The sequence below is a fragment of the Neolamprologus brichardi genome, chromosome 15 (genome assembly GCF_056152115.1).
Source record: "Neolamprologus brichardi isolate AB-2024 chromosome 15, ASM5615211v1, whole genome shotgun sequence".
NCBI classification, from domain to species: Eukaryota; Metazoa; Chordata; class Actinopteri; order Cichliformes; family Cichlidae; genus Neolamprologus; species Neolamprologus brichardi.
Window position 1 is genome coordinate 25,197,341 of NC_142118.1, and position 26,819 is coordinate 25,224,159.

General features: G+C 44.0%; 1 protein-coding gene and 1 pseudogene across 2 annotated transcripts; one reads left to right on the forward strand and one right to left on the reverse strand.

Annotated features, from left to right (window-relative positions):
* Positions 1-7,739: 7,739 nt before the first annotated feature.
* LOC102787266 (kunitz-type protease inhibitor 1) lies at positions 7,740-12,629 on the reverse strand. Its single transcript, XM_006793423.3, has 10 exons — positions 12,118-12,629; positions 10,819-10,979; positions 10,358-10,499; positions 9,590-9,760; positions 9,475-9,510; positions 9,256-9,384; positions 9,114-9,164; positions 8,867-9,037; positions 8,305-8,367; positions 7,740-8,230 (listed from the first exon to the last, which is right to left on the reverse strand). The coding sequence occupies exons 1-10, from the start codon at positions 12,521-12,523 to the stop codon at positions 8,049-8,051; spliced, it is 1,512 nt and encodes a 503-aa protein (XP_006793486.1). The 5' UTR covers positions 12,524-12,629; the 3' UTR covers positions 7,740-8,048.
* Positions 12,493-26,133, forward strand: LOC102787570 (uncharacterized; annotated as a pseudogene). Its single transcript, XR_436997.3, has 7 exons — positions 12,493-12,679; positions 15,849-15,979; positions 16,067-16,177; positions 24,707-24,714; positions 25,146-25,304; positions 25,393-25,939; positions 26,019-26,133. The product of XR_436997.3 is annotated as an uncharacterized LOC102787570 (transcript).
* Positions 26,134-26,819: the final 686 nt, after the last annotated feature.

Here is a 26,819-nt window from a genome sequence, read left to right on the forward strand (position 1 = left end):
CCTAAATGAGTGAGAAGCACAGACCTGGGGATTAAACTCATAGCTAATAAGACATTAGGGTTATGTTGTGTGTTGTGTGGCTGATGGATGGTTTGGAGTGAATCTAGCTGATGATTTTTCTTTTGTTGTGAAGTTGAGCCTGCCAATTAGTATGATGGTATGATAAATCATGTTAATGGTATAATTTACCCTCCTGAGTTGAGGAGCATGTGTCATGACTTAACAAGGCCTTTTTATTTTGATACTTTCACAGTGCACTGAAAGTGTTGTTTGATACTCTGTCGTTTGAGCAGATCTGCCTGCAGATTAGAACAAAAGCGCTATACGACACGTCGTCGAGAAAATTGTTACAAGTGAGCTTCTCCACATTAAAATGGGCTCAGGAGAAAGTCACTTATCTGGGACAATTAGAAAGTAAGTTCCTGTTCAAAAAGGATTCAGCGAGGTAATCCGATCTAAAGTTCTTCTTTTTCTTTTTGAAATGACGTCATTTTGCTGAGAGTGGAAACGTAATGCGACGATCGATTCCACTATCAGCAAAGAAAGAAAGAATGAATGAAAGAATGAATGACAAATGAGTGAGAGAAAATAAAACTGACTGACTGGTAAAAGCTGACAAAAGCTGACAAGATTTTACTGATGTAACACGACTGTGCGAAGTTAACCCCCACCTGACAAAGGTGCAGGTGAATCTATGTGTGTTTCTTTTTACAGAAGCAGAAAGATGACAGCAACATCCTAGGTTGCGTGAGTTTTGGCTGTACCGATTTAGCTTTTAAATGCCATTTTCTGTGTCTGTGCATCCACCAAGGGTGTTATTCACTACCTTGTGTTGCTCACAGAGGTAACTGTGACAAAGTGTGTATACATCTGCACAGCGCTAACATTTGCATTTTCTTCTCTACAGCATTACAGTTCTTCATGTGGTTTGATCATGTGATTTATAACAGGACAATTGGTTGATGTTTGTTTCTCTACTACAGGTTATGAGTTGGTGATGCTGTTACACTGTGTTGTTGGGAAAATGTTGAAGGTTACTTTGACAATGTGAATAACGTGAGAAATTTCCTGTGTTGAAACCAGTGTCACTTCTTTTCACAGCTATGGATGGCTAACTTTATGGTCTTTTTATAGCACCTCTGGAACCTGTCGACCTGCGCCTGGTCACCAGGATGATCTATGTGTGTTGCTAATGTTTGTTTTTCTAAGAGTGCATGTAGAGGATTCAGCAGAGACGGACAAGTAACATTAGAAAGCAAATAAGAGATGCAGTGTTTGTGGAATAGTTTAGTATGGGGGTCATTAGCTGGCCACTATTGAGCTCCTAGTAATATATGAGTGGAGTGACTTTGCTTAAGGGAAGTCACCGATTACATTAATGTTGACTGAGTACATGGGATGATCCATGTCTGAGGCAAATTATGGTAATAATTGTAGTTTACTGATTTGAGAAAACCTGCACATGATACTTGTCTTGCTGATGCTGAATGCTTTATTACTCTTATGATACAATTGTTTATAAGTGTGAAGTTTGATTTCACTTTTAGATCTTGTTTTCCAGGCCATGATGGTGTGTATGGAGGCTCCTGGCAGAGCCAAGTTTTAAGCAAACTTAATATGCAAAACCGACGGACATCTTTTATTGCAGGGTTGTAGGTCCGGGGTGGTGCTGCTCCAGAGGAGGAGATGCCCTGATGTTGCCTGGGACATGATCTAGCTAACCTTTTTCTTTAAGACAGGAATCTAGGGTTGATGAGTTGACTCATGGGAGTGTACATGCATCAAGAGGAGGGGTCCAGGATTAACATGAAACAATGTTTTTTTATGATTGTTGCAGTGATTTGTGTGATTAACCATTCATTCACGGGTATTAAACCTATGCAAGTGGTGCATCCATGTTCAGATGAGGCTTTGATGGCCTATAAGTGAAGTTCACTGAACTAGAGAATGTGGTTTGATGATTGTTGACATGCTCTTCAAATAGAAGTTTTTCCTCCCAGCAAGGAAATACAGGTGCAGCAGTCAGAATATTGCTGAAAGGAATCTCCTGAGAAATCTTCAGAGGCCCAGTGAGAAGCGAGAACCATTCCAGGCATAGCTGAAAGCCCAAGCAGTGGTTGAGGTCAAAGGTCGAGCTGGTTGGGTCCCATCATGAGATCAGACTTTGGAGCCACAGCAAGGACCATGAAGCTGCAATTGAATGAGAGCTGTGCCAAGGGGGCTTTCCAGAGGCCAACAGAGGAGATTGTGGACAACAGACGGGCACCTGAAGGATGAGGGGAGCATGCCACGCTCCATCGACAGCGCAGAGGGAGTCCAAGGATTGACATCATGATTCTGTGAAAAGCACAGGAACCAGAGGCTATGGAGAGGGGTTGCAGAGATGAATGGACAGTAGAGGAGTTATAAGTATCCCTCTCGCAGGACGAAGGCCTGAAGTGAGGTGATGGGGATTGGTAGAGGCCATAAAACAGGAGTGCTGACGAGGCCTGCAGCTTTGGAGATAGCTGAGACCCATGTTGACAAACAACAAAATCAACTGGTATGTTTGAATGTCTATTCTACATACGACTCTGGTCCTATGGACAATGATGGAAACAACTGGAAGAGACATTTATGACGCCCAGTAGAACTTAAACCACTCTGCAGAGAGACGTGGGATTTACATGCCTAGAGGAGGAGCACCACAAAGCTGGGATGTTTTTGAAAAATGTTAATTTCTCTTTTGACTATTAACAATTCATTTGTTTGCTCGTAGGATGCAGTTTGCCATTGGATGAGATCAATGAGGAATGGGATAACTGCTAATACATTTGTTAAACTGTGTACTTTTACAGTAATTTAGGGTGATTTGACATATACTGAGTATAAAAATGTTTGCATTGACACTGTCAGACATGAGGTATTCATAACTGGAGACTTTTCTAGCATAATTGTCAAAAGGGGGGAAATGTTAGATTTGTATTGTTTATTGTCATTTATGCTTAGAAATATTTAACCATATATGCTTAGAAGTGTATAATCGATTGTGTAGTGATAGGATGTGTGATCCTTAATAGTCTGCAAAGGCTTGGTGTGCATTCCAGAGTGTTCTGGCATTCACACCTACATCCTGGAAGCATGGGAGAGGTCGTACCTTCTCTTATTGTTTTATGGTAGGATAAACGTAGTTATATCTGTTTTAGTCTAAGTGCCTTCTGTTTAGATGAACTGCTGGACTTCCAGACCAGCAGGGTTAGGGAAGTGTCTATGGGGTCACACTCTGACCACACACACACACACACACACACACACACACACACACACACACACACACACACACACACACACAGTACTCTTTGTTTGTATGTAGATGTCATATGTTAATGAAGCTATGTATATTCATGTAACCTCAATAAAAGAGCAGTGTTACGGGGGAGCAGATGAGAGCAACTGGGGTCAAGTGAAGGAACGGCGTTTGTCCGATTCTCTCCCGTGCACGAGAAACATGAAGAACTTTGCCTACTCGTGTATTGCTTTGCTGTGTAATTACATTGTCTTCAATGTTCCAGCGAATAGGTTTAAGCTACAAACCTATCAGCTGAGAAGTGTGATCCCCCTGTAGTTCGAACACAACCTCTGGTCCCCCTTCTTAAAAATGGGGACCACCACCCCGGTGTGCCAGTCCAGGGGTACTGCCCCTGATCTTCACACAACATTGTAGAGGCATGTCAGCCAGTACAGCCCTACACACCCAGAGCCTTCAGGAACTCGGGGCGGACCTCATTCACACCAGGGGCTCTGTCACCATGGAGTTGTTTAAGTGGCTCAGTGACCTCGCCCCTGGAAATTGGATGGTCATCCCCCTCATCCCCAGACTCTGCTTCGTCCTCGGAAGACGTGTCAGTGGGATTAAGGAGGTCCTCAAAGTACTCCTTCCACCGCCTGACAATTTTCTCAGTCGAAGTCAGCAGCGCTCCACCAGCACTATACACAGTGCAGGTAGAGCACCGCTTTCCCCTCCTGAGACGCCTCACGGTTTCGAGGCAGTCCGAAAGTCTTTTTCCATGGCCTCTCCGAACTCTTCCCACACCAGAGTTTTTGCTTCCAGACTTTAAATCATCAAACTGTAAATCATAAATTTTAAATTGTTATTGACCCCTTTACCCCTAGTCCTAAAGTGTATATTTATTTTCTTACTCTTCTTCTATTTATTGTTTGTTTACTTGCACTGCTGTAACTGGAGCCTCGTCATCTCGTCTCTCTATATACTGTACTGTATAAAGTGGAGATGACCTCTCTTCCCTGTGCTGCAAGCAGCAGGCACACCTCGCAAACGGAGGGCGCCCTTACTCCCTGCAAATGGGCGGTAGAAAACCGACCAGTGCCTATGCCATCTCCAAAATGCGCTAGCTGATGTCGGGGCAGCACGAGTACGAGCAACCTTTTTTTGGAGAAGCCCATGATGCCGCCCCCACCACCCGTGTGTGTACGTGTGCGCGTGTGTGTGTATATATATATATATATAAAATAATCAATCACATCCCCCATTTATGTATGCAATATTTTAAATTAGGTATTCAGCTCATTCACCTACATTACACATAAACCAAAACAGGACAGAGTAAATAATAAGACAACATAAACCCTTTTAGTCCCACATGTGAGAAAATTTTAGGTCACGGCAGAAAGTTCAAGTTTAAGAGTAAACGTTAAAAAAACCACAATAGAACAGTGCAGCTGCAGGGCGCAGCGCTACCAGCTGATCCCTCACGTAAACAAGGGAGCCATTCGCCGGGTCTCCAAATACAGGTGAAAAAAGTGGGGGGCAAAGGGGAGAAAAATGACCAGAACTAGCACGAAACTGTAGTGTATGATCTCAGAATCTGTTTGGTAAGACGTAAGTTAAAGGTTAAGAGACGTAAAGAGGAAAATAAGAAAGAAACTCAGAAATGAGCGGAACTGCCGTAACACATAACACAGTTAAGGAATCCACTTGTTTCAGAAAAAGCATTCTGTTTTTTACCTTGTTTGCTCATGCTTTAAACATATCAAAATGCAGAGTGGGTTACATACATTGGTACCGAATAGGTAATCACTTAGCAGCAAGGTGAATCTGTGATGAATTAGTGTGGTCTGCACTTCCTCTTCTTTGATTGGGTGAAAGGAGTTGAAAGTAATTGGATGAGGGAACCATGGGGATTGCCCTGCATAATTTCAAGAAAACTGCGTTTTAAACGCCATCATAGCTGACACAGAAAGCCGCAGTTTTTATCCATCGTTGCCGTTTTCTGACGAGTGACATAAAAAGCAGCGTTCAAAGACAGATAAAAACAGCATTTTTTTCCGCCACTCAGATGGGGCGTTCAAGGCACCAGTTTGTGGTGTAAAAAAACCATAGACTGGTGGGGTTTTTTATGGTGTTTTGAATAATTAAACAGTGTTTTTTATGCCATTCTTACAAAACGGGTTAGAAAAGTGGTGAATTTTGGCCCTGATGGCTTGCCAGAGTAATTTGATTCCTCTGGGAGTTCATATTGAATGAACTGAAATCAGTAGTGTGATCTCCAGTCTTGATATAAGGAATGAGAGAATTGACAGCTGTTAATTTTAATCAGCCTGTCTCAGTTGTTTTAACTCTTCGAATCACAAAGTAATGTGGTAACATTTGGACTGACGAGTTTACTGTCAGCATTTTAATTGCTAGTTTAAAGGCTGTAGGTTGCAGCCATTCCTCTCACACTGTATAAACGTAACAGGCCTCAGTGCAGGTTCTAATACTCTGAGCTGCTTCAAGCTTTATTTGTGAAGAGCACAGCAGCTTACAAAACACATAGCTAGCTCGTACAGCTACAAAGTAAAATTTTCAGCTAAGATTACCTTAAAATAACAGGGCTACGTGCAGTGATGCTAGTGTTAGCACGTTACCTTCAACAGGTGGTCAGACTGAGTAAACAAGCACACAGTCAGAGGTTGGGCTCTCCGTTTCGCTGTAGGGTCCCTTCATTCTTCGCATATCCGTGTCGATCCGAGTGTAAATCCCGAGGCTAAACGGCCTTTGTACAAGGCACACACACTTCTTAGCAGGGCAAAGCTATGAGCTAGAAAAAGCCAGGCAGACAGCCTGTGTCTGTCCAACCAATCAGAGAGCTCCTTACATCCCAAGGTGTGGCTAATTTGCATTGCAACAGGATTTTTAAAATGAGTTGCTAATTAGAATGTTAATCCCTGAGCGAACAGGAAAGGGAAATGGATTTTGAAATGAGGAGTGGAATCATTTTGAAAATCAACTTATGAAATTGGAATTCGAAAATGGTTTTTGAAATTAGAGCAGGGCGATATGAACAAAAATATTTATCACGATATACATTTGAAAATTTGCGATAACGATATAACTGACGATATAATTGACACTAGACAAAATACTTTACAACTCCACAACTTTATTAGTGCAAAAAACCCTATCGATGTATTTTCACTTAAACAAGCAGCTGTTTCTTATGTGCATTAAAGTTATATAAAAATGTAACAGTGCAAATGCACTAATGCTGACAGTTTAACCAAAAGGCATTTCCAGTGGAAATTGGCCGACATATCTTCAGCATAACCATGTATAATATCCACAAAACTTAAAAAGAGGTTATACACACACAATACCGTAATATTATGTTGAAGCACAGTACGTATCACTCCGCGAGGCTCCTGCCTGCGATAGCCGTAATGCTCCAACAATCCATCAAGCGGTGCGGGTTCGTAGCTTAGCAAAGTTGTACTAAAACATTTGACAGATTTTCCAGCGCCGTGTACGACATAAAATCGTTTCGAGGTCAGTAAACACAACCAGAATTCATACATTTTTCAGAAAAATCAAAGGATTGATTTTAAGTGTGCCGTATTTTCCAAACAACACGGTAATAACGACGGCCCGCTAGCATGCGCTACCAAAAATAGTGCTTTGTTGTGTATCTGACGGACGAAAGCTAAACCAGTTTCACGCCACTGAAGTTGCAGCATTTTTACAAACCAATTCTGATTCATCCATTTCCTTTAACATTCTGCTTTCGCTCTTCTCATTCTGCGTCGCCGCCATGTGCGTATGTAAACATAGGCACTGCGCATGAGCGTTTTACCCATATTCTATCGCGATATTTAATTTTCCTATCATTGCCCAAAATTACACCGGTATTACCGTGAACGGTATGATATAGCCCAGCCCTATTTGAAATTAGTCTTTTAAAGAGCATTTTAAAAATCAGTTTATTAAATTGGAATTCAAAAATGAATTTACAAATGCAGAATTTATTCTACAATTAATTATTTAAGCACAGAATTCTTTATTTCGATGCACGTGGCTCTTGTGGTCTTCCATACATTTCAACCACAAGACATCAAAATAAACGATTCAAGTGTTTGCTGGGAAATAATGATAACAACACAACTAAATGCAGACTTTGAGGTTAAACAAAGTTAGTGCAAGGTTAAGAGAAAACACCTCAGTAAAGTACAGACCACTCATGAATACATAAAGAAATGAAAGAAGTGTGGTGTGAGCCAACAACAGAAATAAAAACAATGACTTAAAGAAAGTGTTTGTGATTATGTAGCTTCTGTAAAAGACTTGAACCCAGCATGACCTGGACAAGGTGGATGGAGAGCAGGCGGGGACTGAGGAGTCAGTGAACACACCACAGATTCACTGTGAAGCGACCTGTTTAGCACCTCACAGTAAGCAGGAAGATTGTTTTCAAAATAAAGATCACTTTTTGTTATGTTCAAACTTTATTACTACTTTCAAACTTTTATTAAAACTTTATAAGAGCAGAAGTTAAAAACCTGAGACCAACTTGGTATTTACATGAAAACTAATAAAACCTGAGACCCAGATGCTGAATTCATAAATACTGAAACACAAAGAGCAGTAAAGACGCCGCAGACAGGAAACTGACATCACCACAGAACTCCAGCGTCCCCAATAATCAATCATGAAAACAGCTGAGAAATAAAAACATTTAAAGGACACTTAAATCAAAACAAGGCAGCCGATCGCCACGGTAACGGCACGGCTGACGTCACATGGGCTTGGTGGTGCTGTTATAAACAGACGTCTCCTCCTTGGACAGTGCTTCGTGGGTGGGGCTTGTGTTGACGGGCCTGTGTGTGCGCCTCTTGCGGGCCCTCAGGAAGCAGTAGGCCAGGATGGCCAGCAGAGACAAGATGGCCACCGACAGGATCACGGCGAGCGTGATGGAACCTGTGGAGGAGGACAGTGAGGTCATGTCCTGTTTGTACTGTAGAACAGTTGAAAGCTGAGATTAAATCTCTCACTTGAGTCGTCGTCTACTTCCTTGTCGAAGCGCTCAAACAAACCTCTGGCGAACACATCGTTCTCTGCAAGGAAAGAAGAAAAAGCAGCAGTGAGTTCCAAAACTCATAAGCGAGTGAGCCGCTCTCTCTTCCTGTTTCCTTATCTGGAAGTCAGCGAGTTTTATGAAGTTCTGCCGGAGTGCTTACATTTCTGTGCTTCAGCACAAACTGCGTCAGGTTAGCGAGAAGACGTCTGAATGACATTGTCACAGAGTTATGTGACTGCAGTGTATGTGAGAAGTTTCTGTGTGTGGAGCTCATCTCATGAGGGAAGGGTCCCAAAGTTTGATTTCCCACAGACAAAAAAATCCAAATTTTTATGTTTGTGTTAGCTGGTAGCCAAGGCAACGCCACCTTCAGCCGGCCAATAGAAGCCGCTCCTGTGCTTAGCGAGACGCTCACTTTCTTTAAGTCAGAGCGCTGCAGTGTGGGTGACGCTCAGGTTTGGTTGATCTTTAATCTGCTGGAAAGCCAGCGCTCTGTTGTGAAGATTAAGTGTTTGTGTGTGCGAATTTGTGTGTACCGCCGACTTCTTTGCAGTACTCGCTGCATGTCTGATCGTCCGGAAAGTTGTTTTCGTTCCTGTCACAGCCACCGTAGGTGAATTCGTGACACTTCTGGTCCAGGGGGTCATAGTACCAGCCGGGGAATTTGGCCCGGCACGGACCGGTGCGGGGAGGCTCCGTGCACTGAGCTGAGGGGGGAGGGGTTAATTAGCATGTAGCTTGTTAGCTTTGAGTATTTCTTTAACAAAGAAAATTAAAACAAACCTTTCTTCTTGTTCACATCAATGTCCAGCAGAAGGCTCAAGGTCTGATTCACTGAGGAGGAGGAGGAGGAGGAAGGTCAGCTACACTCAGTGTGTATGTGAGTGTGTGTGTGTGTGTGTGTGTGTGTGTGTGTTTGCGTTACGTTGGTGGCACTGGCTCTCGTCTGATCCGTCGCTGCACTGCTTCACGTTGTCACACTCCATACTTCTGTCCAGGCAGCAGCCGTTGCCACAGGTTAGCTGATCAGGACCGCATGGCGAGCCGCACACCTCTTAAAACACACGCACGCACACACGCACACACACTGAGCATCCTGGTTGTACTGTGGAGCAGAGATGAAGAAGTGCGCTGTGGGACTGACCTGCAGCGGGCAGAGTAACACTCCTCTGCGATGACACTGTGGACAAAAATACAGAAACAGTGTTACAATAAAGGTGTGTGTCTGTGTTTGTGTGTTCGTGTGTACGTGTGTGTACCTGTGACTCCTCTGCAGGCAGACAGACACTCTTGTTCAGACAGAAAGTTGTTCTCGTTTCCTATACAGCCTCCGAACACAAACATCTCACAGACGCCCTTTGTGATGTTGTAACGCCAGCGAGTAAATTTCGCGCGGCACGGCCCGACCTTCACCGGAGCCTGACAGTATGCTGAGGGCGAGGACAGCGTCAGTTACATCACTTCCTGTCAGACTTTTACCTACAGAAATACAGCTGACTGCAGTGCTGAACACACACAGGGTGTGCCACTGTGACAACACTTGCGCCATTTACTGTTTTGCAAAGTCCCATTTTACGGTTTTAAAGCCTGACTCTTGTCAGAGCTGCGATCAATACACACTCAGTGAATCACGTGACCCTGAAATCAGCTGAAAGGAAGATGTCAAATAGAATTACGTCAAGTTTCTGCTGTGAGTGTGGGGGTGCCCTCTGAGCGTGCATGAGTCAGGTAATCCAGTCTGACCAGTTTAAGAGGAGCGAGAAAACAAACACCATTCCCTCCACCAATTAGCTGATTCTGCTTCTACCACACCGTTTAACTGATCAATAACACAGTGATTCAGCCATCAGCTGATCGATAAAGTGACGATAAGGGAAGACTTCAGAAATCAATAAAGTCAGACTGAGATGAAAACAAACTAAACGTCCTCAAAACCTAAAATTGACCAAATTCTCTATTGACTCTGGCACAGGGCTCTGCACATGCTACAGGCTTATTGTTGGAATACATATCCCATGAGCACTCACAGCTGGTCTGTTGTGGGTTAAGAACGAGGACTGTGACCTTGGCATCATCCGATTTGCCGTTGGAGTCGTTGACCGTCAGCTTGAAGACATACGAGCCTGTCTGCAGGTTGGAGAGCTGCACCTGGTCAGGATAATTGGTCTCCTGCAGAAGCCCATTCAAAAATAACAGCATTTAAAAGTGAAATGAGCTAGACTCAGTCACAGGTGAATGCTGCAGAGGGACCCTGAAGAACAATTACATTCACCTGGACACACCTGCACAGACACAAGTCCTTATTTTAACTTCCAAAAACCAAGGCAGAGTGAAAACTGGACAGATTGTGAATGAGATTTGGTGGGCTGGAAGCTGCTCTGCTGAATTTTATGTTCAAAGTAGTGGATACAGTGAACTACCCGTCTGTCTCCAGGTGAAGTCTCCCTGTAACACAGAAGCCCCCACCCCCGTGCTGCAGCACCTGTACCTCTATCTTTACACTGCTGTCTCCTCTCTCCAGACTCCAGCGGTAGTCTTTAATTTTGGCGCCGCTCAGCGCCACACTCTCAGTACCATTGAGCATCACAGTCTCTCCAGGCTGAATGGTGACATCACGGCCTGCATTGGCGACGGGCGGATGCTTCTTACCTGGAGACAGAGTGAGGGGGAGCTGAAGTCAGATGGATTCTGAGACAGGGTCAGAGATCAAGTGCATAGAGAGGCAGCGCAGCCTGAAATGATAATAATGGATTGCATATATAGCGCTACATATATATGCTTTACAATTCCACTATTCATTCACTCTCACATTCACACACTGGTGGAGGCAAGCTACAGTTGTAGCCACAGCTGCCCTGGGCAGACTGACAGAAGCGAGGCTGCCAATCAAGTGAGGTGGGGGCCGGCCCTGGCCAACACCAGTAGGCGGTAGGTGTCCAAGGACACAACGACCAAGACAGACAGAGCACCGGCGAGGCGTTAGTCCCACAGCTACAATGGAGGCGAGCTGGTCACAGCATTGTGCCGGTGGCTTCAGCCACAAATAACAGGCGTCTGTGCTGTGGTTATCTGTCAGCGTGGAGGGAACATGTGACATCCTGTAACACTTAATCAGCTGATCACGGCGGTCTGAGAGAACGAAGCTGCAGATCATCTTTAACCCGCTCCTCACACACAGCGGAGGAACACGCCGTCTACGCGACAGCTGCTCTTCAAAAACATTAAACAGAAGCTGTGTCCCAAAACCTAGGCCACATCCTTCGGAGGACCCGGCCTTCGCAGTCTATGTGGGCCGGTGTTCTGGGAATCCATCCTACCTGAAAAAACATCCTACACAATGTTTCTGTGCAGACGCGGCGCATGCGCACAACACCAAACGCCGAACTAACTCCTTTTTCTCTCACCCATCTGGAATACTTCTTAAGGTTATGGTTAGGATTATGGTTAGGGGTAGGGTTAGGTTTAGTCGCAAGTCACCGTCAAATTATAATACGGATAGGACGTTTTGACTGAGTAGGATAGTTTCTCAGAACACCCGGTCCTGCACCGACAAACAGACGTGTGTGTTCTGACCTGGCGACCCCGTCGGGCTCCGAGTCTGCCCACTGACCTCCCTGCTGACACACTTGGGCCAACAGCCAATCACCCGCCTCCATCCCTCCTCTTGCCTGCATCTTCATCCCCCTGCACATGCTCAGACCTCTCTCAGCCTCCGAGAGTCCCTCTGATTCCTGCTCACTGAGCAGAACTGACATCACGGAGAGTCAGTATGCCTGAAAGTACTCACCGTCTTTCTGGGGGGCTGCCAGGTACTTCCGGTACACGGCGTCTCTGACGTAGCTCTTGTACCCGCTCTGGGTCACGAACCTGCAAGCGAACCGATTCCTACGCACGCAGTTGAACAGCACGCACGTGCGGTTCTCCTCTCCGGGGACGCTCGGCTCCAGCAACGCCAGGTTGCAGTGCACTTGCCCGCAACACGCGCGCTCGCACTCGAGCTCGGAGTAGAAGCTCGCGGTGGCCAACATGACCGCGCCCTGCTTCACCGCGTCCTCCGCGTACAGCACGAAGTCCTCGTGCCCGCGCCGGAACTCGTCCTCACAGTGCGGGTCCACCGCCCCGCCGGACCGCAAGAGCGCGAAAACGAGGAGGAGGATGAGGGGGGAGGAAGAGGAGCGCGTGGACATGTCCATCTGCGGTCAGTCTACGCGCGAGGAGGAAAAGACGCTCAGCTCAGCTCCGATGTACCTCCTCAGGTGTGTCTCACCTGCTCTCTGACAGGAAGACAAACACTTCGCCCCGCCCCCACACAGGTGATTCTGACGCGCCGCTGACGTCAACAACAACAGGTGAATTTATGGATCCACAGGAGAGCATGAAAGAGGCTGTATCCCAATTCAGGGTCAGCAGCCTTAAAGGCTGCATTTTAAAGCCGATTACGTCACAGTGGCGCGCTGAAGGCTGTCCCAATTCAAATGCTGTGTCCCATTTCAGGGTCTGCACGCTTGAAGTACGCGCACTACCCGTACTACATACGGTGCGTACTATAAGTACTAGAAGTGCGGAAGTGAGAGGCTTGTGAAATGGGATGGTATATGCTTCGTCGCGCTGTTCAGGTTGCCTAGCAACCATGATACTAACCGCGAGACACGTTACATACAGCTTTGTTTGACAGAAATGAAGGAGAAAAATGTTTTGTTGGTCAATCATTTTTGTCATGACATCACTTTGATTAGTTGAGTATCTGAGGCTGAGACCACAGGACTGTAAAACATGATTCAAGGGCTTCATTTCTGTACTGAACAGTCATTTAAGATTAGCTAGTAAATAATAATTAGTTAATGTTGTTCATGAGACTAATGTCATCTCACTATGGTAATGTAAATATAATATGGCCAATATTATAGTATTGTCAGATTATTATGAGATATATATATATATATATTAGGGGTGCAACGATACTCGTATCGATAGTGAACCGTTCGATACAGTGCTTTCGGTTCGGTACGCATATGTATCAAACAATACAACATTTTTAATTTATTTTATCAACTTTCCTTCTGACGGTGCTGTCTGTGTTGAGCACTCAGTGGATCTGCGCTCGACAGTGCAGCCTAGGCGGAGTAGTCGAACACAGATTCACTGAGCGCAGGGCAAGCTAGCAGACAGAAGTTAAGCTTGTTGCAACATGGCAAATTGAACCTCCCCCACCCTCATTCAGATCTGGCGTCTGGAACTATTTTGGTCTTCATGTGACGTATGACCCTGAAGGTAAGCATGTCATGGACTAAAGTAAAACAGTATGTCAGATGTGCCACGCAATGCTCAATTACATGAGTGGGAACTAGTGTGTTAGCCAGTTAGCTCGTTAATGTGTTGACGCTGTCCAGCCCGACACACGGGGCAATCCGCGGTAGCTCGTTAACGGAGATTTGCCGTGTTGTGGCGTTAACCTCATTTCAGATTAAGGCTGACAGCACTAGTGGGAACACAACGAATATGACTGCACATTTACCCGATAGCATCCTAGTGCAAAGACAAGTGGAAGCAGACAAAAACAACAAGCACGCATACAAACTTTACCGAGTCATTTAGACAGCCGTTAGCACATGATTCTCCTTATGGGGACCTGATATGTTTAATATGCTGCTGAGAATATAGCCCAGAAGAAGCGTATAGTATAGCTTTTATTTTGGAAAGAGACATTTCTCTGTAATAAACTCTCTTTTCTAAAGATGAGTGATTCCTCAATCAGATACAGGGCTCGCAAAATCGCTAGCCCGACGTCCCGGGGTTAGCGATTTTTCCAGTCGGGCTGCCCTGCTCTGCTCGTCGGCCTATCGTAGGAAGGAAAAATATATGTCAATGCTTTTGCATTCTTTCGGAAATGTAGCTGGGTAATTATGTCATTGGCATCGGTGAGCCACTGTCAATATGTGACATATTGAAATCGCGTTTGAATTTGCGCTTGTTTTTTGCTTTCACTTTGCAATCGCGCGAACTGTGTATAGAGAGCGACAGCACTGATTGGTGAGTGATGATAATTTGCGCACCAATTCCTCTGACATCGTCTTATCAATCGTTAGCTTACTATGCAAACATGACAAGTGAAATCTCCCGCAGCAAGCTTAAACATATGAGAGGTTGATCGCGCAGAGAATCGCTGAGCGTTATGTGAGTGCGTGTGTAAAAGCAGCAGGATATATATTTTAGTTCTGCTGAGCCAAATAAGACAGGTCAGGGTGAAGACGTGACAGCCAAAGAAAAGCTTACCACAAAACGGAAAAGTTATAACAAATCAGACTATAAGGCAAAAAGAAAGTGCAGCTTTATGGTTTCATGGACAAAAGAATTTCTGTGGCTGCAATATGACGAGCTAAATAACCAGGTCTACACATTAGTGGTCCGCAGGTGCGCTTTCGCTGTCAAAATAAAAAAGTTGCAACGCGTGTTTGCATACATAAGATTTTCAGGAGGAGGACAGACATTTGTTTAGAACTCTTAAAGATGTCGAAGAAGCTCCTTTAAGCAGTTACTTTGGTGTTCCTCCACCTCCAAAGAAATGTCAGGAGTCCGAACCACAAAAGAAGCGCGTATTCTCGGAAAAGTGGTTGCAGGAGGTGAGCTGGCTTCAAACAAATGATGAACGCACAGAGAGGTGGTGCAGAATGTGCCGTGAAAATTTAATAGATGAGAAATTAATAAAAAGGCATGAACATTTTTTTGTGTATCGAAAAAATATCGAACCGTGACACCAAAGTATCGAACCGAACCGAACCGTGAATTTTGTGTATCGTTGCACCCCTAATATATATATATATATATATATATATATATATATATATATAATCTATATCACTGACTTTCAGCTTGTTGTGTTTGTGGATATATGACTGACTTTAATTATCCATAAAATCATCAGATTCTCTGTAAGATTAAGGTCGACTATATATATATTTAGAAGTAGAGGCTTTAAAACCAAGTTAATGCTCAAAGTACAAACATCACTAATGTCACATAACTTTGCCGACATGTGGCCAACAGTAATGTTTTAATGTTCTTCGTTATTAAACATTCGCACATAAATAAGTGACATCATATTCAGTACTTACTTTTGACAGTTCACTCTCCGGCCGCTCCCTTCTGCCGTCTGTTGTATTTTGCGGCAAAATTATCCACACCCACCGCCATGCTATGAATTGTGGGATATATGGGACCACGAAGCGTGCACTGGACCACGCTTGATATTTGGGGAAATCGACGGCGCATTTGGAGTATGCATTTGAAGTATGCATTTGAAGTACACTTCGAATTGGGACAGCCGTCGTCGCGTGGCGGTGATGTAATCGCACTTGAAATGCGTACTCCAAGCGTGCAGACCCTGAATTGGGACACACCCTACGTAAGACACGAGATGACACATCACAACACAAGACAATAACTTAAGTAATAAAAAGAGGTTATTAGAGGTTATTCATCATAGTGGTTATTGATTATTGATTGGTTTGTATCCTCCAGCTGCAGGTGAATGATGGTGGAGAAGGTGACATACTCCAAAGAGCTGCTGCAGCGAGGAGGTGGGGGGGAGGAGCTGAGCTTCAAGGAGCTGCAAGCTGAAAACTACAATCGGGAGCAGGTGGAAGTGGAGGGTGAGTTCACTGACCATGCGATGCTCATGAGGTGTTCACTGATTGCAGGTTTGAGTTGATCAGCTGATTAATGTTTGTGTCTTCCAGAGAAACTGAAACCTCTGAGCGAGGAGGAGGAGCTATTTGTTGGAGTTGCTACCTCTGATTTTGGAGTAACCCAGGGGTGCAGGAACTCATGGCCTCAAATGCCACTTTCCTGCAGGTTTTAGATATCAAGCTGGGTCAACACACCTGAATCCTGAATGAACCTGAATGATTAGTTAATTACCAGACCTCTGGAGAACTTCAAGACATGTTAAGGAAGTAATTTATCCATTTAAATCAGCTGTGTTGGATCAAGGACACATCTTAAACCTGCATGACACTGGTGCTCGAGGCTTGGAGATGCCTACCCCCGGAGTAACCTTTGGATGTATTCGAGTACATTAGAGTTCTCAGAGTAACTGTGGCTCTCCCTGCAGCTGCTTCCTGTCTCCTCATGTGGACCTCTCACCGGTGCTTCCTTCCAGATATACGACAAATTCCAGTCATATGCTGCAAGGCCTGCTGGATAATAAACATACACCCTGCTCTCTGCTGCCACCTACTGTGTGCACCAGAAACACTGTTCTGCACGTGTGTGAAAAGATGCTTAACGTAGATTGAAAGGATTAAGTTCCTGTTTCCTGCTATTCATATGTCAGAGGAAGAGGACTGCTTACATCTTACAGTTACAGTCAATTCCTTCTTTTGAAGAGTGCTCCCTCTCATCTGTTTTGATTTTTATTAAAGCTTCAAACAATAAATATTACATCAAATTCACATCACGTTCCTCAGAATTCACTAATTAAGATCAGTTTAAGAAATCATTCAACAAAATTTATTTGATAGGAAAAATGTTATTGTTTGTTAGTCTCATCAGAATTTCTAAACAAAAACAGAAGCATATTTATATTAAGAAAGATGAAATTTTAATCAGATGATCTGCCATAAAATGTTTCATCTTACTCCTGTTACCTGTATCCTTTCCTCCTGCACAGGTGCAGTCATACAATGTGTTTTGGGCTTTTATTGTGAAAAGGACAGGAAAAATGCATACATCCAGGACAATCGAGTTTCTGGTATGGGTCGGCACGTCTCATGGTGCATTCAGAAGTCAATGTTTCTCAGGCAGGTTCCTCATGCATAATCAGAGCTGTTCTGTTCCAAACACTGAGGAAAGGAGTTTCAGTGCTTCTTCCTTTATAGCTCTGTTTAGCAGAGGAGACACTGGACTATCCTAGAAGTCCTTTGCTGGATTGCAGTACTTGGGATTCATGGTTACTTCAGGCCATGTCCACACTGATACATTTTTGTTTGAAAACGCATCTTTTTCTCTCCGTTTTGGCGTTCTGTCCACACTGAGACGGCGTTTTTGGTCAAGGAAAACGCAGTGTTTTGAAAAACCCTCTCCAAAGCAGATACATTTGAAAACGTCGTTTTTGCATTGCAGTGTGGAAGCAAAACCAGAGCCTTTTCGAAAATGATGACAGATTTTAGTCATGTGATGCAGTCTTGTGACAACACGTTCTCACTCCCAAAGCGTAACATTTTACGCTAGGTGGCAAATCGTCAACATATTACGTTTTCGGCTACCCACCATGTTCCTAAATGACGACCTCGGAAAAATGAGGAAATATGAGAACCATATGGACTCAATCTACACATGTTCGCTCTTTTTCGTCAAATCACTTAGAAACACGCTATTTAACATCATTAAAGTCCTGGTTAACCTCAGGAAAAAGGTTATGGTTAGGGCTGGGGATAAGGTTAGGTTTAGGGCTGGAATACAGGGCTGGAACGTCGATTACCGCGGGAGTGTCATTGCACTGGATTTCGGCCATAACCCGCCGCGTACCATAAGAACGCCGAAGGTCTCCTTTTGCGTTCCTCAGGAATGCCCCGGGACGTGACAAAACGTCGGCATGTTATGCCTCGGGAGTGAGAACGGGCTGCTTGTGACCAATGAAACTAAGATAGCGGAGGGCATTATACAGTAGTTGTTTTGTTTGCGCTCAATTTTGACAGCCCTATTAAAGATTATTATCAGTTTGTACATGCTCCAGATAGCTGTGGGGCTGACTCACTGCCAGACTTTTGTGTTACAGCAAAAACTCCACCTCATCGTTAGTCCATTTAAAAAACTCTGAGCTTTTCCTCGACACTTTGCCGCGATGTTTCAGAGAGTCGAAAGTAAATAAACGGCAGACAGAATTGTCTTGTGTTTCACGCATGCACAGTACTGGAACGTAAGCGTTTTCGGCCGATTCAATGTGGACACACAACTCTGTGAAAACGACTGAAAATGATAGTGTGGACGGCGAGCGTTTTCAGACAAAAACGCCATTTTCCAATTTATCCGGGCTATTGTAGACATAGCCTCAGGTCAGCTGGGATCAGTGATGATGGAGGAAAACCTAATGAGGGAGGAGGAAAGACTGTCCACTGGAGGACAGAGTGTGAAGGAGAGCACTGCAGGTCTGCTAACCAAAATGAGCCAGTGTGAGCTCAGGTTCAGTGTTTCTCTCTGAAAACAGCAAGACACGTCATATAAATGAGAGGAAGCTGAAGGAGAATCGATACCAGGGGCGATTTTAGCCCATTTTTGGGGGTGCTTCAGTTACTCTTTATATAGTTAGGTAGGAGTCAGACCATGTTTCTTTTTAGCTGAAAAACATTACACCAGGTAACCTGCTGTGTTGAAAACGTGTTTTCTGACAATGTTTGCTACTCTACAATCCGTCCTGCTCTGTAGTAAATTCAGCAACATCTGACCGTTCTGTTGCTCCCATTGAAATGTATGCAGCCTATTTAAAATCTAAAACTGTCCGTAGCCTACTGTTGTTACCACTGTCCTGTTTGAAATGGATACTAACTAGCTAACTGACTGGATATAACTCCTGTTGTGTGTGTGTGTGTGTGTGTGTGTATTTGTGTACAGAGAGACAGCCAGGTTCATAATGGATATAAAAAAGTTTTTTCAAAAAAAAGGAGCCACATTCAGGTAAAAGTGTAAAATCAAATGATCCATCAATCAAGAATAATGTTGGATCAGTGTTTCAATGTTTATATCTTTTATTGGTTGTTCATGTGGTTTGGTTATTTGCCTTTTGGTTGAAAGTACACTGAGAGAGGACTTTTTGTTAGTGATCTTAAGGACATTCATTAGTGCCCTCACTGACACACAAAACAAAACAACGACTACACAACAGGACAACTACACAACACAACACACTAAGTATACACTCCACACTAAACATCACAAATCTCCCACATCTAAAAACTCTCTCACTCGCTCTCTCTCGTTCTCTCACTCACTCGCTCTGTCTGGCTGCCGTTACCATCATTCCCAAAACTTTCTAAACAACCAAATCCCATGTGTTGACTTTTTTTAATTGGCCGACATGGTACATTTTTCCACCGATAGGAAAGAGGTGGCTTTTCCCCCCCCCTTTCTTTACTGTTTTTGTGCTGTCCTTAAAACGCTTAAAACACACACACACAAACGTGACGACAGTATTTAGAAAAAAAGCGTGGCTTATATATATTATCATAACTCTGGATTTACTGGCCTGTAATTAAAATGTAAAAACTTTAAAGTCTGAACTTTCAATGTGGGCTGAAATAGAGACTCAGTGTGGCTGCAGCTTGTTGCTATGTCAGCTTACATCAGTCATGTGATTTGGAGGTGCAGCGTGTCCGTGGACCATGGAGGGTTAATAACATTAACTACTGAAAACAAGAAAAAAGCCGGTCCTGCTATGGGCTGAACCATTTGTTAATGGTGGAGGGGGGGAACACTATGCAACATATTCAGTTTTAGCATTTATATTCACTGTTGACTGTAACTACGCTCAAACTGTTAATGCTATCTTATTTTAATAAACAACACTGTCCTAAGCAAAACTGGGGTGGCACTTGGGGTGGCAAGGAATCATTTTAGGGTGGCACTTGCCACCCCATGCCACCCTTCTAGATCCGCTCCTGGGCAAGGGTACCTAGACCTGGGGTATAGAGTACGCTTGGGGAGTGTGATTGTGTGTACAGTGTCTATTTATGTCTGTCTCCACGTTGGGTGAGTGCTGAGTATTTGCATATGAGGGTGGGAATGGATGTTTGTATCTGTGTGTGCCTGTTTGTCTGTGTGTATATGTCAGGTCGTGTATCACATGCCACCTCTCTAGGGGCATCTCTGGCCCTCCAAGGTATGGAGGTCGATCTCCCCCCAACACTCCCCCTGCCAGTGGCAGACGCCCTCAGATATCAGTGCATTGGTGGTTCTTTGTGTCCGGGGATGGGCGTCCAGGTACACACCGGCTCACTCCTTGGTGGCTGCTTGTCGGGGCCTGGAGCTCGGGCCCCTTCGGGGGGTGCGGTGCCCTCGGCCTCTCGGCATGGGGCTTGGTCACTCTGGCACAGCTGGCTGCCAGCGGAGCTCACGGGCACGTCACTGCAACCCCCCCTGGCTTCTGCTCCGCGGCCGCTGAGTGACCCCTCATCTGGGGCTCTCCTCAGCTCTTTCCGGGAGAGTGGCACGGTTGCCCCTCTGTTGGTCTTCCTTGGTCTCTTGTGCTCTGAGGGCCTCTGGATGACTTGAGCCTGGATCTCCTCCAGACCTGCTTCATGCCCTGGAGGACGGGGCTATGGCTCCCCACACCCTCTAGCACAGACCTTCCCAAAGTGTGGGGCCCGCCACGTTTTGTTTTTTTCCCCCCTTTTCATTATCCACATATATTCCACATATATCCACTTTGCAAAAACTGCATAAAAAGCACTTGCAGCAACAAAAACATAATATTCCAGAAACACGCTTTGCCAATCCGATCAGCTGTTTGTAACACTTCCTACGTCCATCAGCGCGAACTACCGCATGTCCGCCATGACCTGCCCGAAATCGAAAGTGATGTCATTTTGCAGAAATGTAGTTTTTTACCATTAGGGCCTTATGAGCCTATACTTGTGTTTTTAAAAGTTATGTTTGACTTTATGACTTTCTGTGTCGTTTCTGGGATGCTTAGGACTCATATTGCACTGCTGGAAATAGTTTATTTTGATGCATATGCTGTTTTTTTGCAAATTTGCATTATAATATTTTCGTTTAGTTTTTCCTGCAGTATATAAAAATTGGTGTATTTCAAAAATAAAACTATGAAGACACTTAAAATAAATTTCCTGTGGTGGGAAACTATTTTGTGCAGCTTTTTTGTATTTACAGTTTTGAGGGATAAGCCTCTTAAATTTCTCTAACTAGAAATATATGTTAAAAAAAAAAAAAAACGATTTTAAATTTTTTTGTAGTTTATTGCACTTTCTTGCAATTTATGTAATTACTATGCATTTAATACATATATATTATTAAAATTTGGGCTATAATGGTTGTATTGATGTATATCAACTTGAAATGCTCCCAGAAATGGCACTACAACATCTAAAAATATAATATGAGCTCTGGCGGACTTGGTTCTATGGTAGGTCTTAAAGGGTTAATATTAAAATCTGTAACATAATGTATTGTTTGGAGTTTAGTGTGTTACTATTACTATTTTTTACCATTTCTTCTTGGAGCAACTGTAACCCACATTATTTCCTTAGGGATTAATAAAGTATTCTGATTCTGATTGTTTCAGGATACATGACCTGCCATTATCCAATGACACATCTGCTTACCTGTATCTTTTGCTTGTTTCTCATTTTTTCGAAACTGAGGACCTGATGGCTTTGAACTTTTCTTGTTCATCTTCCATTGGTTTTAATTTTGTACTCCAGTATGAACACCCATCCCTCAACCCGAGGATCACCACAACATAATCTAATAGACCTGCACCTAAGTTCACAGATTCGCTTTGTCTAGGGTTTATTTCTGGGATTTTGCACAACCCAGGATTCAAATCATGAATACATAATGGGCTTGGATTTACATCATTATGAATGGAATGTGCTCTATTTGGAAGCAGCTGGTCCTCCTCCCCTTTCGATGGGTTGTGTGAGACTTTAAATCAGGGGTGTCCAAACTTTTTTCACTGAGGGCCACATACATAAAAATATAGGAGGGGCTGGGCCACTTACTAGAAATTAGGTATATAACCTTAACTTTAGTGTATTAAAGTTAGAAAAATCACTTACAAGTGGTCGAATATATTATATTGTTGAATATAATTAAAGACAAAACTGCCTTCATCGCAGCTTTCCATAAATGGATCTTTATTGATTTATTCAGAAAAAGCTTTGGTAGCTCATTCTCAGAACAGCAGCCTCAGATTTCTTCTTAGACAGAAGATTTACAGCACAGAGAAAAAACAATAAAGGGGAAAATGGGACGGGCACATTTCAAGTTTGTTATTTAAGTTATTAGGCTTAGCAACACACCTATTAACGTTCGTTTGAAACCGTTATCAACATTAACAGACTGAACTGGACTTAATAACAGGAGTGCATATAATTTTAGTAAATTATTCTGGTGAGTATCAGCTGTGCTGGGTATGTAAATCGGGACATCCAGCCGCAGTGCTGATCGCCACTCGTGCCAAAAAACCAGACAAATGTCACTTGATCAAGGAGCAAATCTGCATCAGATGAGATCAGCTGACTTTGCGTGTACGTGGGCAGTGCACAGCGGTGTGTACTCTGTGTGTTAACAAGAAAAGCGCATATAAGAAAGTGGTGTGCAAAAGCAGGGTAGTGACAGAATTGATGCGCACTATTGATATTTGAAGCATGTGTTCCTGCACATTAACACACGGGTACTGTGGAATATATTTTTTACTCACCTAAAGTGCTCGTGCTCTCGTCCACTTCCCGCAAAAAAATAGCAGCTGTGCGGTGTCTGTGGCATCAATGCTCTCATCGCATGCGATGGAGTAAAAATCAAAAGCACAGCTTTATCAGACAGTTGCAGTTTAATGTTGGCTGACAAGTCTTCAACAACTGGATTTCTGGACATGCTGACGTTGTTGACGGGCGCATTATTTCGGTGACTTTAACGAGGCCGTGTTTTATGAGGTCTCCATCTGAAAAAGGCTTGCCATGTCTTGCGATGAGTTGGGCGACCTCATAGCTGGCTATTGTAGCCTTTTCCTGGACCTTTTGAGCACGAAAAAAATTACTGTTGCTTACCCCGCAGGAGAGCTACCCTTTGCTTTAATTTCTGCTCTCGCTCAGCACCAGTGTAGGATGCATAGGCCTGATGTTTGGTTTCATAATGACGTTGTACATTATACTCTTTCATAACTGCCATAATTTCAGTGCAGATCAAACAGACACACTTCCCCTTGAATTCTTTGAAGAAATATTCACTCTCCCACCATGTCTGAAATTTTCTGTATTCACTTTCTACCTTTGGCTTCTTTGGTTCTGCCATGTTTAGTAACTAACTTGGGCTAAATTTCTTCTGTGATTGTCCTTTTTGGTGGAGCAACTGCCTCGATCGACAGTAGCTCCCCCTGGTGTTAAAACTAAGAAGTGCAATACACTCAAGCAAAAGTTGAAGTGCGGGCCATATTCGATTCTATTTATAAAATTACTTGCGGGCCAATTAAAAATGGATCGCGGGCCGCAGTTGGCCCGCGGGCCGGAGTTTGGACACCCCTGCTTTAAATCGTGCAAATCCTGTGTAGTTAGTGTGTAGTGTAGTCAATAGTTTTGTTGTGTTTGTCAGAACAATGAGGCGACTGCTGAATGTTACAGGTGTTACAGGAGTGATACATCTCCTGTTGTCAGGCCTGCAGGTATCAGGCTGTTGTTCTCCTTTATCTTATAGTGGACAGAAATTATTTTTTGGACTGGCACAAATGATTTGTGTGGCATCAGATTTGATGCAGAACAGCTGATTGTTCTGTAAATAGTTTAAAATGTTTATTTAAAAATGCATGCCTGCATTTAAAAAAAAAAATAGCTGCAAAAAACGTTGTTGTTTGCATAACTCAGTTACTTTTTTGAAGAACTAACTATATAATTAATTGCCCAGCATTGGTCATTATGTACTATATTTTGCAGACAGAGAGTTACAGGACTCTCTCCCAGACCACAGACTCATAATAAGTCAAAGCTTTATAAAAAAATAAAAATAAAGAAAAGAAAGTTATGTTTTCGAAATTGGAGTTCAAGTTATTACTTTACTTCCAATAGTGTTAACATACTACACAGGTCAATGACTAGATTTTTTTTTTTTTCATTTTCATTGTAAATGGGCTAAAGCAGTTAATTAAAAGTAGTCTAACATAAATGTAAACGCTGGTGTGACCACAGTGCACACGTGTGATGTCGCTCACAGTGGTCCAAGGGATCGCTCAGGGAGTTTGTGTGTTTGCCCAGACACGTAAAAAATTAGAGGGAACATTGATCATAATGTCTGGTGTTTTCGTGTTTGTTGGTTTGTTTTCATTTTTTTATTTTTTATTTTGCGAGTTGGTTATTAGATGCTGCTCCAGCCAGCCAGAGAGTCCCCGCCCTCTCCTCCCTGTGCCGCAAGCAGAAGGCGCACCTTACAAACGGAGGGCGCCCTTAATCCCAGTAAATGGGCGATAGAAAACCGATCGGTGCCTATGCCATTCCCAAAATGCGCTGGGATAACGTCGGGTCAGCATGAGTACGAGCATTTTTTTTCCGATGCCCGTGATGCCACCCCCCACCACGATGCTGCCCTGGGCAACCGTGTCGCCCGTATCAAAAATCGCTACTGAGCATATCTTCCCTTTGGTTTAACCTGCACAGGTGCCAAGGTAGGTCTCTCCTCCAGAATTGGTTTTCCCTGCATCGGTATCACGCACTGGGCTCTTCAAATCACGGACGAACAGTATCCTACAGTTGTTTATGTCTTTAAGCCCATTTTGCACAGAGAGGCATTTTTTGAAAAATGTATTGATAGCAATGTTGAATATTATTACACATGAAAAAAACAACTACACGTAAAATAATCACACCGTCAGGCCTCTGCCTTTGTAAATGGAGGGACAGTAACTGCGTGTGTATATGTAAGCATGTAAAACCTGAAGATAGCCAGATTAACAGTAACAGTATTTTGTCTCTATCTGCCATTCTGCAATTCACCTCAAGTTGAGCTTGCACATACAAACACACCTGAATCTGGGGCCGGGGACCTCTGTGGGGACACAAATGAGCCTTCAGATTATGGGACCCAGTCTAAACCCAGCTTAACCTTGACTTCTGTTTATTTTTTGCTTTACCTGCTTCAGGTGGAAAGTTGCTCCACCCCCTGGGACTCGAGTGCCTCCAGTCTCTGATCAGCTGCTTCCTGTTTCTGGACGGCTGCACCACTGTCTAAACCACTCCGCCTGATCACCCGTTCACTGTGAGTCATTTCCTGTTCAGTCCTCTGATGTAATTAAATTCTCAGCATCCTGGCAGTGACTGTGTGTGTGGACGTGTATGTGTGACAGGAGCTGGCAGAGCGTGCTTCCTGTGAGCTGTCGGTCAAGCACAAAGCCGTCAGCCTGCTGCAGCTTGTGTTGCAGCTGCACTGCTGCAGGGTGGTGCATGCAGCGCTGCATTTAAACATTCTTACCTGCTGTCACAGGTATTTAACCAGACAAGTAGGGCAGGGGGGCGGGGTTGCACACCTGAGGCCTAACTGCTCCTGCAGAGGCCTGCATGTGTCCAACTCGGTGTTCCCAGTGAACTGGTCATCTTTGGTGGACCTGGAGTTCCAGCAGGAGATCAGGATAGTGCAGCTCAAGACTCCGTCAGTCTGGGTCTCCCGGAGCCGACGGCACCCCCACAGCTGGTACACACAACTGTCTTCTCAGCAAAGAACCCACCTCCGTTGCTGGGCTGTGAGTGTGCTACCATCTCACCTGTCTGTACCTTCCAGGTGGATATGGTGGGCATGGCTGAAAGTGTCCACCTCTTACTGACTAAGAGCAGGATGAAGCTGGCGAAGGACACTGAAGGCTGGATGGTGCAGCGTTTCAGAGGAGATGAGGCCAGGTGCTCACACAGGTTGATTAAAGCTTGATTCATCTTAATCCTGAGCTGAAGTTTAAGTACAGCTGTCTGCTTACTACAGTGATATATACACCCGAATGTGGAGGAGGCTTTTCCATTTGTTGCTGAATGCTGGCAGCCGCTCCTGTCGGAGCTGAAGGGGGAGCTGTCCGCTCTTTACTGCTGAAACTTTAACTCCTCCTCCCGCCCACCCATCTACCTGTTATTTTATTTCTAACTTAATAAAGAGGCTTTTTATGTCATTTTCCACTGTCTGCCTCATGTTTGTGCTCCATTATCAAAAACGATGGAAATCAAAATCAACCTTGACCATCAGAGGGCACTGTGTCCTTCTGGAGCACATTCTCTAGTTAATCTGGGTTAACTGCGATGGCATACCGGACCAGTGGAGATGAGACGCCCACATCTGAGTCTTCTTCCACAAACTTTCATGTCAGAGAAAGATTTTTGAAGAACATGCGGTGAAAAGAGCTTCTACCGTTTCGTGACGTGATGATTGCAGAAGTTTGAATTTCTTTGAACCTTGGAAAATAAAAGTTATGCTACTGTGAATATATTAATCTCAGGTGTTTTTAACCTTTGACCCTCACCCTTCACCTTAGTTTAACAAAGAATAAAATATTAGACTATTGTAAAACAAATCAGCAGGTACACCAGGTGATTTTGGTGTCATGTGACTGAGTTGAACTAAGGAGGCGAACCCCGGTGTAGTTGGCACACAGTGTTAATTAAATCTTGTTAAAAGCACAGTGAACTGGCTTTACTGGACCCCAAACTGGTTCCTTTAGCGGTTTAAGTGTGAGAAGCAGGGTTCAGAGTGAACAGAGTGTGGCGGTTTGAGTCACGTCCTCCCCCGCCTCAG